This window comes from Myotis nattereri (assembly GCF_964212035.1).
Source record: "Myotis nattereri genome assembly, chromosome: 20".
Taxonomy (NCBI): Eukaryota; Metazoa; Chordata; class Mammalia; order Chiroptera; family Vespertilionidae; genus Myotis; species Myotis nattereri.
Genome location: NC_138096.1, coordinates 5,119,063 through 5,133,098, shown reverse-complemented (window position 1 = coordinate 5,133,098; position 14,036 = coordinate 5,119,063). Strand labels below are relative to the sequence as shown.

At 55.1% G+C, this 14,036-nt stretch overlaps 2 protein-coding genes across 2 annotated transcripts in view; both read right to left on the bottom strand.

Annotated features, from left to right (window-relative positions):
* Positions 1-14,036, bottom strand: part of GPR137B (G protein-coupled receptor 137B) — a 499,787-nt gene that overhangs the window by 87,924 nt on the left and 397,827 nt on the right. The gene's annotated exons all lie outside the window — the stretch shown is intronic.
* Positions 1-14,036, bottom strand: part of RYR2 (ryanodine receptor 2) — a gene marked incomplete at its 5' end in the record, with an annotated part of 202,230 nt that overhangs the window by 21,652 nt on the left and 166,542 nt on the right. The window contains 4 exon segments of the mRNA XM_081114327.1: positions 509-589; positions 5,512-5,585; positions 6,775-6,851; positions 7,776-7,855. Of these exon segments, the coding sequence (XP_080970453.1) occupies positions 509-589; positions 5,512-5,585; positions 6,775-6,851; positions 7,776-7,855 (312 nt within the window).

The window sequence follows — 14,036 nt, the reverse complement described above, 5'->3', positions numbered from 1 at the left end:
GATGGGATAGGAGCTCCACCGTCTAGGAGACCGTGATTAGATTACCCATGGTCCTCTGCTCCTAGGACTGTGCTCAGTGACAGGGAAGAGAGGAGAGTCCCGCCCCGCTCCCGCCCTCCCGGACGCATGGCCATAGAGAGCCACACCCATAAACAGGGCATGGAACATGGCACCCTAGGTGATGCTGTGGCACCGTCCCCGGGCACCAGGGGCACAGAGGAAAGCAAGCCACAGAGCTCCCTACATAGATCTCTCTGGTGTGTCTTTCCCCACCGGCCACCTGTCTTCTCCACATCAGAACAACTGACTGGAACAGTGAGATGGCTGCAGCGGGCTGCCAGGCAGTGATGCAGCACAGAAAGCGGGACTCGGCCCGGCTCACGTGGCTGAGCTGGGGCTGAGCACCCCCTGCAGGGCTGACCCGTCATCACAACTGACAGGCCTCTGTCAGTACTGGCGGCAAGCACGTCTTCCTGGGCACCAGCCTCCAGCCTCAGGCCTCACACACCTGAGTTGTGTCCCTCGCAGAGCAGCTGCAGGAAGCGGAAGAGGTCGCAGGTGAACTCATCGTCCTGAAGAACCTTCTCGCCTGCAGGGAAGTCCAGGCGTTACCCACCAAGCAAGTGAGCATGTCCCGTCCCTCCTCCATCTCCCCGCACGTTGGGCCGGCACCGGGCAGCCCGCCTCTATCTGAAGCTCATGAGACCATTAGCTTGGCAGATAGAAGCCCATTTTCTTAGTCAGAAAAGAGCCTGTGAACCTTAACACCCAGGTTTCTCTCTGTTAAAAGGAGCAGCATGGGCTTGGCAACATTTTAGGAGCAACCTGAGGGTTTAGACTTTTGTTCTCACCCTCTAATTTCTGATAGATGTGGACAGGAATGATTACTGCATCAATGGCCAGTGTTACAGTTACATCTGCTTACGCTGCATCATTGGGAGAAAATGTGCTTGTGGGGAAGGGTGACGGCAGAAAGGGCTGTCATTCCACCTATATTTCCATTTAAATGTGTCTTTATCACAAGCGACTTCGAAAGCAGAAGCACAAAGAAACAAACAAAAAACCTGTACCACACACTGCAAGCTGATTTTTAAGCAAAAAGTGAAGAAAATGTTCAGTATATGAGCATTCAACATATAGTTTAGGAATAAAAATGACAAAAAATGTTGTTTGGCAAGTGGATGAATGTATTTATATGTTTAAAAAATAATAACTCCTCAGACTGGGAGCACTTCCGGCTGAGAGAGCTGCGATGGTGCATGTGCCCCTGGATGGCAGTGACGATGACAATGGCGGAGCAGATGGACTTACCAGTCTGCATCTGTGACTTTCAAAGGGATAGGCTCATAGAATCGGGAGGATTAGGAAGCAAAACCATTATGTTTTTTAATATAAACATTTAAAAAAGTACATGACGTCACTGTACTGGTTTCCCTGTGAGGCTGTAAGATCCGCTATTTGGCAACCAAACTAAAATCACCAGGTGAGCAGCCAGTGCCGTGGCAAGCTCGCCCGCTAGAAGCACGTGGTTTGAATCTCCTCACATGGCTGCTAAGCCCATTCCTTAGGGTTTATGTTCACGACGGGACAAAGGAGAGAGAACAGTCTGGGCCGAGAAACTAAACTCATCATCCATGACACTCAGCATCACCAGAAGGGCCTTTCAAATGAGGCTCAGATCAAAATATTAGCAGTTCCATGGATGATTGATTCTTGGGAGCCTGTTGAAATGTGTTTCCCCAGAAAATCAAATCCATAAGCCATGCACATACGTTCAATGTGCATATATTCAAGTGCAGTAACTGTTGAGAGGACACAGAACAGTTGACACTGAGGTCAATGTCACGCTCCCCCTGTGGGCCTGACATGCTCAGTGCCCCGCACCCTCATCTACACCAGGGTGCTGGCCATTGCTGGCCTGCGCAGTATTTCCTCTCAACCGTATACACACACCATAGCTTCACTTACACGAGAACGCCTGCTCACAGCAGAATTGGGGGGGGGCCTCCATTCCTGCCAGGTGAACAGGTGAGCTGGTATGACATGGGTGCAACTGTGTGATGGACACATTTGCACCTGGTGGAAATGCTGCCGCCGCCCATGCTGCAGGAGCAGGTGCCGCCAGAGGGGTGAGGCTTTCTGTCGGGGAGCACAGGAGATCAGGCCACCTGGGACGGCCAGGAGAAAGCGCGCTGGACCATGAACTGAGGTTAGTCATCAGTGATGAAACGGGGTTGAAAAGGCTCCTACATCCTTGCAAGGTTGCCTGTGGTCACTGCCAAGTGTACCTACTGCGAGGAGCTCTCCTCTGCCGGTGGTTTTAATGACAAGGGCTTGAATTTCTGACACTATAATAAAGGAGGGTTATTGAAATGTCGCTGCTGAGGGCGAGTGGTTCTCTCTGCCTTAATCTTCTCATCTATAAAATGGGGATAAAGGGCTCTGCCCTCACTTGCTCTTCACAACCTGCATGACCATTTCTACAAATGTGGAGAGCTTCGTGTTAGTAGAGGTGGCGATAACACTAAATAAAGGCACAGCCTGCCCGGCTGGTGTGGCTCAGTGGTTGAGCATCAACTTATGAACCAGGAGGTCCCGGTTCCATTCCCGGTCAGGGCACATGCCCAGGTTACAGGCTCAATTGCCAGTAAGGGGCGTGCAGGAGGCAGCTGATCAATGATTCTCTCTCATTGATGTTTCTATCTCTCTCCCTCCCTCCCACTTCCTTTCTGAAGTCAATAAAAATATATTTGAAAGAAACAATGAAGTGGGACAACGCCTCCTTGTAGGGTTGTGGGTGGGTAGCAAAAGGTTTATGTGCTTAAGTGACACATTTTCCTCGGCTACATCCTCGGCCATTTCATCATCCCAGCGAGACAGCGAGTGATCACAGGGAAGTCTGAGCTCGGGCAGACGGTGGCCCAGGGCAGGAGCTGCCAGCCCGGGAGCGACATCACTCACAGTTTATCCTTTTCAGGTTTCTCCGCGTTTGACTGCAGAGGAATGAGCCACTTTCCTTCTCTGATGAGGGAACATGCTTTTCTTATCTTTTGTAAAATCTTAACAGAATGGCTGCGTCACACGCTTTTAAAATATGCCAGAAGTCAGAGTCCGTTGAGCTGATCTTGCTCTGGAAAGTCATATCACCTCAACCCCTTCCTTATCCCCCTTGTATGTCTTTTAGAGACGATCTGAAATGTTAATACCAACTTTGTTATATGAGTTTGAAGAGCAAATATTCCTATTATCCTAGCGTTCTTTCAATTCGGTCTGAAGAATAACAATTAGTTTTAACCTGTGATTCTCTGAAAGGAAGAGAGGCGCCCACGCCCGCTCAGTGCGTGGAGGGGAGGGCAGGGGCTGTGGCCGCTGGTGTCCGGTGCCCCAGCTGCGCAGCCGGAAAGCCCCAGTGCGTCCCCGACAGAGAGGCCCCGGGAGACCCTGCACCCCCGCAGTCACCCGTGTTCACAACCGTCGCAAACACTGGGTCTCCCAGACTTTTTAAATGAAAGAAACAGAACAGAACATCCAAAAACTTAAGTGCTTGTTGCTCCTTTGTGTCTAATATGCATATCCTCAGAGAAAAAGGGGAAAAAGAAAACATTGGTATATGCATTTTTTAAATACAGGATGCGTAATAGTCTAAAGGAAATGATCTACTTGTTAAAACTGCCGATGGAAGGTCTATAAGAGGAAAGCGCACAGACTGCCACTGTCCAGGGAAAAGCTGCAGCAATCGGGGAGTCAGTGGCCACGGGCGGCTCATTGGATAGTTACCATGCTCGTGAGTGACGGCTGCAGAAGGAAGGACAGTGCGCACAGTAGTCGGAAGAAAAGGAAATGGGGGAAGAGAAAAGTTGAGGTTTGTTTTTGTCTTGCTGTTAGTAAGGAGTGAAATAGAAAAGGCGTCCATCAGTTTGGGCAATACTTGGCGTGTGTGGTGACAAAGCACAGACAAAGCAGATCCAGCTCCTACTGAGAGATGGCGATTGTCACAGGAGCCTGCCGCTCCCACCCAGCTGTTTCTGATTTGGGGTCACAGGTGTTGCATCCTCCCCTGGCTGACAACAGGCAGAAGACCCAGGAAATTAATCCTGGGTGGCCGCCATGCCCTCGTAGGGGCTATGAACTGGCTAACGATTCCTGACATTGTGTTTAGAGCATTAGTAACTTTAGGTGCAGCGTCAAGGAAAAATGAAAGAGTTCTAATTCCAATACAGGGAAGTCAGACTTTGAACAGAGAATTCACTCATTTTCAGGCCTTTATAGCTGGGAACTGCCCCGGACTCCGGGGGAGAGGCCGGCCCGAGACTGTGGCTCTGAGCTCCCCTCGGGCCCTCAGGCCAGAGGTGGGACTGTGACCCAAACTCCAAGACATTTTCCTTCATATGCATTCTCAGAAAACCTAAGTAGGCTGCCGCTGGGGTTATCTTGAAGGTAGCTCACACAATTAAGTTATTGTACAACTGCTATTTGGTGATGGAACCTACACATTCAACTGCCAAGCACAAGAGAAAACCACACAGGAACGGCAGCGGCATTAGAATATGTCTAAATGATTGTCTTTTAAATCCAGCAAGAAATATGCACTAATTCTTTTTCCTACTGTGAGAACAAAAATATACAGAGATAGAGAGATTAGTTCATTCTAAATTATCTCAGAAAGGCCAGCAGTCTACCAATGGCAAGTGGGAGGAAATTTATTGTTTGCAGCAAGATTGGCTTAATAGAAAAACCAATGTTCCAAAACTAATATATCGATAACTCCAAACCAGACCAAACACACAAAAACAGATAAACACATAGAGGCTTACCCAAACTAAGTTAATTTAAAAATCAAACACAAAAGAATAAAAACAAATAAAAAAATATTGAAGATTTTTCTCTTAATAAATATTAAAATAGGTGTGCAACAATAGTTATTTCTGCTTCCACTGCACCATGTGCTCATTTTCCTAGTTTATATATGCATCCATTTATAGAGAGGAAAAACTCTAAGATTATGTGAGTCGTTTTTGTGCACATGTAAATTGTGATCAGAGCTATCTAAACAAACATTACTCTTCAAGTTCCTTCATCAAAGAATTTGCGCTTGCAAAGATGCCTGGGTCCGTGAGATACAGGACAGCTGCCGGGAGGGGGCAGTAGGCAGCGATGTCTGGGGGACCGACAGCCTGCTGGCGAAGGCATGTTCCTAATGTGTTCACCCATGCGCTTTCTCACTTTGTGGATAATTCTCTAATAGGGATCTTCTTCTACCGCCCAAGCAGGGGAAGGCCACCGACAGCCAGTAACAATACGGTTGGATTTGGGTGTGACCTGCATGAGTGGCCAGTTAGGGGCTTTAACTGAGTCACATAAGCGTTTTGTCCATTTAAAGAAAACCTGTGTCTCTCTGTATTGAAAAGGTAACTGATAGCTGATTCGTTTCAGGAAGGAAGGGGGAGCAGGCGACCTTCTACTTTAAGGAATCCATACCTGATCCGTCCTTGGTCACCATTTAACCCATACCTGTTCCTTCCTCGGTCACCATCCCCAGCCCTTCAGCTTTGTTCTGCCGCTCAAAGGCGTTCAGGTCGAGGACGCTGCAATGACAGGGAGAAACGCACTCAGAGGACTCACAGGAGCAAATGTCTGGAAACCGCGTCTTGAAATGTGAACCGATGTCAACATACACTGCAAACGCGCCCCAGCTCAAGGCCCACCAGCCCCCTTCCTGGTGGCGGACGAGTCTCTCCCAGCGCACACGCTGAACTGACCCCTGTGAAGTCCAATGTGAGCCATCGTGGGCTCCACTGGGAGCACATTATAAAGCTGGCAGACATACTTAAATATAATTACAATGACCGCGTTTTCCCACGTGGAATAGCTTATTACACTCAGTGTGTGCCAGGGGCCTTGGTCAAATACTGTCTGATTTTAAATGCTGTAAAACTAGAAAGTAATTATCATAAATTAGTTAGTTGAGGACCATTTTTTTAGGAAAAATGAGAAATGGTCTATAAGCTCCCAAATAAAACTAAGTAGAATTTTCTTTTTTCTTTTAAAAATCATGCGCCACTCATATTAAAGGGTTGCAGAGGGCACAGCAATTCCAGGCCCCTATATTAAGCACAGGGAGGATTGTTTTAACACATTATTAACATCGAGTAACTTAGTAATTAAGATATTATTAACACAACATCAAGATAGAAAATAATACAGCAACTTCTGCCTCCCTTTAAAGTGTTTCATCATTAAATGTTCTTCTGTGTTAATCATTGTCCATAATGTAAACTCTTTGAAAAACACCACCTGAGTTAGAACGGAAACAGCGAGTGGGGGCTCCCCTGCATGACTATACAGGGGCTTCCCTGCATGACTGTGTCGGGCTCTCCTGCATGACTGCACGGGGCTCCCCTGCCTGACTGTGTCTGACTCCCCTGCACGACTGTGTCGGGCTCCCCTGCATGACTGCACGGGGGCTCCCCTGCATGACTGCATGGGGGCTCCCCTGCATGATGCATCAGGGGCTCACCTGGATGCCTGCATCAGGGCTTCCCTGAATGACTGCATGGGGCTCCCCTGCATGACTGCACAGGGCTCCCCTGAATGACTGCATGGGGCTCCCTGCATGACTGCACGGGGCTCCCCTGCATGACTGCACGGGGCTCACCTGCATGACTGCACAGGGTCTCACCTGCATGATGCATCAGGGGCTCCCCTGCATGACTGCACAGGGTCTCACCTGCATGATGCATCAGGGGCTCCCCTGCATGACGCATAGGGGCTCACCTGCATGACTGCATCAGGCCTGCGAGGCTCTGGAAGAAACCCACGTCCTTCTTCTCCTTGAGGTAGTCGAGCATTTTCTGCAGTAAACACATAAGCCACTGCATTCAAACCTCATTTATTGTTAAGAAAAAAAGCAACAAACACGCTTTCTCTTCCGTAATAAAGATAAAATAATATTCAGTATATACAGGTACCCTTTGTCGCAACTGGTTGGTTGAAGTTACTAAAATTTCAGCCCAAATCATGTCCGACTTTTAAACAGAACATAGTTCAAACTGTGCTGGGAAGTGATTTTTCTCATTTCTCAGGAGACTAGAAAGAACTACAACGAAAATAATTCCTGTAATGTGACAAACAGGTCACCCAACTAGGTCTCGGTAAGAAGCAACTTTGCCGACTGGGTGGCGTGAACCGCAGCCCGTGGTGACACCACATCCCCGGCAAGTCTCTAAAGCAGTGGTTCTCAACCTTCCTCCTGCCGCGACCCTTTAGTACAGTCCTCATGTTGTGCGGACCCCCAACATAAAATTATGTTCGTTGCTACTTCATCACTGTAATGTTGCTACTGTTATGAATCGTCATGTAAATATCTGATATGCAGGATGTATTTTCATTGTTACAAATGGAACATAATGAAAGCATAGTGATGAATCACAAAAACAATATGTAATTGTATATGTGTCTTCCGATGGTCTTAGGCGACCCCTGTGAAAGGGTCGTTCCAGCCCCAAAGGGGTCGCGACCCACAGGTTGAGAACCACTGCTCTAAAGGGCGGAAGTGCCCATACATTGTTTTAACACATTATTAACATCGAGCTTTCAGTGCACCAAGAAAACCCTTGGATGCTGGGACAAGATGACTAGAAAATGAAGACATATTTACGTAGAAAATGAAACGTCGCACACTTGGTAGTGCTTTGAGGACGGCTAAAGGCGTTCAACAGGGGGACTAGGCGGCCCATGGTCTGAAAGAGCATCATGGCAGCGGCTTAGAGACTCACCTGCTGCACTGTGGAGTTCCCACCATTTAGGATAGCAATTCCAAGTTTCAAAGTAGCAGCCACCATCGGTCCAGTTTCACCTTAAAAATATAAAAACAGTGCTCCTTACATCATTTCACCTGCTGCATCAATGTATTCTACCCCATAATGTGCACTTTTAAAATTATTACCACCTTATAGCTCTCTATCATGGTGACGAGGTCTGGACTGACTTATGTACCAAAAAATAATTTAAAGTGATAATGCATATTCTGCCATCAATGTTTTTACAAAATTCTGTGTAATACAGACAAAACTGAAACCATATGAGGACAAAAAAAAAAGAATATAAAAAAATAATTGATTTTGAAATACACAGACAACAGGGTGGTGAATGCCTGGGGCAGGGTGGGAACCAGGTGGTGGGAGGCAAGGGGGAAAATGGGGAAATCTATAATACTATCAACAATAAAATTAAAAAAAAAATAAAAGACTCACTTTAAAGGTCTCCATTTATATCAAGGGTCTGCAAACTATGACCTGAGGGCCAACCAGCTCGTCACATTTTTGTAAATAAAGTTTTATTGAAACACAGCTACGCCATTCGCTTACATAGTGTCACTGGGTGCTCTCCTGCTGCCAAAAACATTTCCATGGCCTTTCGCAGGAGACGTTCCCCCACCTGAGTCACATTGAGCAGCTCCTTAGAGTTGTGTCACAGCAGAATTTCCAAAATTTCTTGAGCAGAAATAAAACATCTTTAAATTTGACTCTAGTCACGACTAGACTGTATAAATGAGGGCTCAGCTCGCATATGTTCTCACTGACCTGGTCATGACCCAGAGAAGCAGGCCTAAGTGAGTGGGTGAGTGGACCTGAAGGAGCCGGGGCGGGAAGGGAAGATGCGGGAAGAGGAGATGCAGGAAGAGGAGGTGCGGGAGGAGGAGGTGCAGGAGGAGGAGATGCGGGAAGAGGAGATGCGGGAGGAGGAGATGCAGGAGGAGGAGATGCGGGAAGAGGAGATGCGGGAGGAGGAGGTGCGGGAGGAGGAGATGCGGGAGGAGGAGGTGCGGGAGGAGGAGATGCGGGAGGAGGAGATGCGGGAAGAGGAGATGCGGGAGGAGGAGATGCGTGAGGAGGAGATGCGGGAGGAGGAGATGCGGGAGGAGGAGATGCGGGAAGAGGAGATGCGGGAGGAGGAGATGCAGGAAGAGGAGGTGCGGGAGGAGGAGGTGCGGGAGGAGGAGGTGCGGGAGGAGGAGGTGCGGGAGGAGGAGGTGCGGGAGGAGGAGATGCGGGAGGAGGAGATGCGGGAGGAGGAGATGCGGGAGGAGGAGATGCGGGAGGAGGAGATGCGGGAAGAGGAGATGCGGGAGGAGGAGATGCGGGAGGAGGAGATGGGGGAGGAGGAGGTGCGGGAGGAGGAGGTGCGGGAGGAGGAGATGCGGGAGGAGGAGGTGCGGGAGGAGGAGATGCGGGAGGAGGAGATGCGGGAGGAGGAGATGCGGGAGGAGGAGATGCGGGAGGAGGAGATGCGGGAGGAGGAGATGCGGGAGGAGGAGATGCGGGAGGAGGAGGTGCGGGAGGAGGAGGTGCGGGAGGAGGAGATGCGGGAGGAGGAGATGCGGGAGGAGGAGGTGCGGGAGGAGGAGATGCGGGAGGAGGAGATGCGGGAGGAGGAGATGCGGGAGGAGGAGGTGCGGGAGGAGGAGGTGCGGGAGGAGGAGATGCGGGAGGAGGAGATGCGGGAGGAGGAGATGCGGGAGGAGGAGATGCGGGAGGAGGAGATGCGGGAGGAGGAGGTGCGGGAGGAGGAGGTGCGGGAGGAGGAGATGCGGGAGGAGGAGATGCGGGAGGAGGAGGTGCGGGAGGAGGAGGTGCGGGAGGAGGAGATGCGGGAGGAGGAGATGCGGGAGGAGGAGGTGCGGGAGGAGGAGATGCGGGAGGAGGAGGTGCGGGAGGAGGAGATGCGGGAGGAGGAGGTGCGGGAGGAGGAGGTGCGGGAGGAGGAGGTGCGGGAGGAGGAGGTGCGGGAGGAGGAGGTGCGGGAGGAGGAGGTGCGGGAGGAGGAGGTGCGGGAAGAGGAGATGCGGGAGGAGGAGGTGCGGGAGGAGGAGGTGCGGGAGGAGGAGGAGGTGCGGGAGGAGGAGATGCGGGAGGGGGAGATGCGGGAGGAGGAGATGCGGGAGGGAGAGATGCGGGAGGAGGAGATGCGGGAGGAGGAGGTGCGGGAGGAGGAGGTGCGGGAGGAGGAGGTGCGGGAGGAGGAGATGCGGGAGGAGGAGATGCGGGAGGAGGAGATGCGGGAGGAGGAGGTGCGGGAGGAGGAGATGCGGGAGGGGGAGATGCGGGAGGAGGAGATGCGGGAGGAGGAGGTGCGGGAGGAGGAGATGCGGGAGGAGGAGATGCGGGAGGAGGAGATGCGGGAGGAGGAGGTGCGGGAGGAGGAGATGCGGGAGGGGGAGATGCGGGAGGAGGAGATGCGGGAGGAGGAGATGCGGGAGGAGGAGGTGCGGGAGGAGGAGATGCGGGAGGAGGAGGTGCGGGAGGAGGAGGTGCGGGAGGAGGAGGTGCGGGAGGAGGAGATGCGGGAGGAGGAGGTGCGGGAGGAGGAGGTGCGGGAGGAGGAGGTGCGGGAAGAGGAGATGCGGGAGGAGGAGGTGCGGGAGGAGGAGGTGCGGGAGGAGGAGGAGGTGCGGGAGGAGGAGATGCGGGAGGGGGAGATGCGGGAGGAGGAGATGCGGGAGGGGGAGATGCGGGAGGAGGAGATGCGGGAGGAGGAGGTGCGGGAGGAGGAGGTGCGGGAGGAGGAGGTGCGGGAAGAGGAGATGCGGGAGGAGGAGGTGCGGGAGGAGGAGGTACGGGAGGAGGAGGAGGTGCGGGAGGAGGAGATGCGGGAGGGGGAGATGCGGGAGGAGGAGATGCGGGAGGAGGAGGAGGTGCGGGAGGAGGAGATGCGGGAGGAGGAGATGCGGGAGGAGGAGGAGGTGCGGGAGGAGGAGATGTGGGAGGAGGAGATGCGGGAGGAGGAGGAGGTGCGGGAGGAGGAGATGCGGGAGGAGGAGATGCGGGAGGAGGAGGAGATGCGGGAGGAGGAGATGCGGGAGGAGGAGGAGGTGCGGGAGGAGGAGATGCGGGAGGAGGAGGAGGTGCGGGAGGAGGAGATGTGGGAGGAGGAGATGCGGGAGGAGGAGGAGGTGCGGGAGGAGGAGATGCGGGAGGAGGAGATGCGGGAGGAGGAGATGGGGGAAGAGGAGATGCGGGAGGAGGAGATGCGGGAGGAGGAGGTGCGGGAGGAGGAGATGCGGGAGGAGGAGATGCGGGAGGAGGAGGTGCGGGAGGAGGAGATGCGGGAGGAGGAGGTGCGGGAGGAGGAGGTGCGGGAGGAGGAGGTGCGGGAGGAGGAGATGCGGGAGGAGGAGGTGCGGGAGGAGGAGGTGCGGGAGGAGGAGATGCGGGAGGAGGAGGAGATGCGGGAGGAGGAGATGCGGGGGGAGGAGGTGCGGGAGGAGGAGATGCGGGAGGAGGAGATGCGGGAGGAGGAGGTGCGGGAGGAGGAGATGCGGGAGGAGGAGGAGATGCGGGGGGAGGAGGTGCGGGAGGAGGAGATGCGGGAGGAGGAGATGCGGGAGGAGGAGGTGCGGGAGGAGGAGATGCGGGAGGAGGAGGAGGTGCGGGAGGAGGAGATGCGGGAGGAGGAGGTGCGGGAAGAGGAGATGCGGGAGGAGGAGATGCGGGAGGAGGAGGTGCGGGAGGAGGAGATGCGGGAGGAGGAGATGCGGGAGGAGGAGGTGCGGGAGGAGGAGATGCGGGAGGAGGAGATGCGGGAGGAGGAGGTGCGGGAGGAGGAGATGCGGGAGGAGGAGGTGCGGGAGGAGGAGATGCGGGAGGAGGAGATGCGGGAGGAGGAGATGCGGGAGGAGGAGATGCGGGAGGAGGAGATGCGGGAGGAGGAGATGCGGGAGGAGGAGGTGCGGGAGGAGGAGATGCGGGAGGAGGAGATGCGGGAGGAGGAGGTGCGGGAGGAGGAGATGCGGGAGGAGGAGATGCGGGAGGAGGAGATGCGGGAGGAGGAGATGCGGGAGGAGGAGGTGCGGGAAGAGGAGATGCGGGAGGAGGAGATGCGGGAGGAGGAGGTGCGGGAGGAGGAGGTGCGGGAGGAGGAGGTGCGGGAGGAGGAGGTGCGGGAGGAGGAGATGAGGGAGGAGAAGATGCGGGAAGAGGAGATGCGGGAGGAGGAGGTGCGGGAAGAAGAGATGGGGGAGGAGGAGATGCGGGAAGAGGAGATGCGGGAGGAGGAGATGCGGGAGGAGGAGGTGCGGGAGGAGGAGGTGCGGGAGGAGGAGGTGCGGGAGGAGGAGGTGCGGGAGGAGGAGGTGCGGGAGGAGGAGATGAGGGAGGAGAAGATGCGGGAAGAGGAGATGCGGGAGGAGGAGGTGCGGGAGGAGGAGATGCGGGAGGAGGAGGTGCGGGAGGAGGAGATGAGGGAGGAGAAGATGCGGGAAGAGGAGATGCGGGAGGAGGAGGTGCGGGAAGAAGAGATGGGGGAGGAGGAGATGCGGGAAGAGGAGATGCGGGAGGAGGAGATGCGGGAGGAGGAGGTGCGGGAGGAGGAGGTGCGGGAGGAGGAGATGCGAGGAGGAGGTGCGGGAGGAGGAGATGAGGGAGGAGAAGATGCGGGAAGAGGAGATGCGGGAGGAGGAGGTGCGGGAAGAAGAGATGGGGGAGGAGGAGATGCGGGAAGAGGAGATGCGGGAGGAGGAGGTGCGGGAGGAGGAGATGAGGGAGGAGAAGATGCGGGAAGAGGAGATGCGGGAGGAGGAGATGCGGGAGGAGGAGGTGCGGGAGGAGGAGATGAGGGAGGAGAAGATGCGGGAAGAGGAGATGCGGGAGGAGGAGGTGCGGGAAGAAGAGATGGGGGAGGAGGAGATGCGGGAGGAGGAGATGCGGGAGGAGGAGATGCGGGAGGAGGAGATGCGGGAGGAGGAGGTGCGGGAGGAGGAGATGAGGGAGGAGAAGATGCGGGAAGAGGAGATGCGGGAGGAGGAGGTGCGGGAAGAAGAGATGGGGGAGGAGGAGATGCGGGAAGAGGAGATGCGGGAGGAGGAGATGAGGGAGGAGAAGATGCGGGAAGAGGAGATGCGGGAGGAGGAGATGAGGGAGGAGAAGATGCGGGAAGAGGAGATGCGGGAGGAGGAGGTGCGGGAAGAAGAGATGGGGGAGGAGGAGATGCGGGAGGAGGAGGTGCGGGAAGAAGAGATGGGGGAGGAGGAGATGCGGGAAGAGGAGATGCGGGAGGAGGAGATGAGGGAGGAGAAGATGCGGGAAGAGGAGATGCGGGAGGAGGAGGTGCGGGAAGAAGAGATGGGGAGGAGGAGATGCGGGAGGAGGAGGTGCGGGAAGAAGAGATGGGGGAGGAGGAGATGCGGGAGGAGGAGATGCGGGAGGAGGAGATGGGGGAGGAGGAGATGCGGGAGGAGGAGGTGCGGGAGGAGGAGATGCGGGAGGAGGAGGTGCGGGAGGAGGAGGTGCGGGAGGAGGAGGTGCGGGAGGAGGAGGTGCGGGAGGAGGAGGTGCGGGAGGAGGAGGTGCGGGAGGAGGAGGTGCGGGAGGAGGAGATGCGGGAGGAGGAGATGCGGGAGGAGGAGATGCGGGAGGAGGAGGTGCGGGAGGAGGAGATGCGGGAGGAGGCGATGCGGGAGGAGGAGATGCGGGAGGAGGAGGTGCGGGAGGAGGAGATGAGGGAGGAGAAGATGCGGGAAGAGGAGATGCGGGAGGAGGAGGTGCGGGAAGAAGAGATGGGGGAGGAGGAGATGCGGGAAGAGGAGATGCGGGAGGAGGAGATGCGGGAGGAGGAGGTGCGGGAGGAGGAGGTGCGGGAGGAGGAGATGCGGGAGGAGGAGGTGCGGGAGGAGGAGATGAGGGAGGAGAAGATGCGGGAAGAGGAGATGCGGGAGGAGGAGGTGCGGGAAGAAGAGATGGGGGAGGAGGAGATGCGGGAAGAGGAGATGCGGGAGGAGGAGATGCGGGAGGAGGAGGTGCGGGAGGAGGAGGTGCGGGAGGAGGAGGTGCGGGAGGAGGAGGTGCGGGAGGAGGAGGTGCGGGAGGAGGAGGTGCGGGAAGAGGAGATGCGGGAGGAGGAGATGCGGGAGGAGGAGGTGCGGGAAGAGGAGATGCGGGAGGAGGAGATGCGGGAGGAGGAGGTGCGGGAGGAGGAGGTGCGGGAGGAGGAGATGCGGGAGGAGGAGGTGCGGGAGGAGGAGATGAGGGAGGAGAAGATGC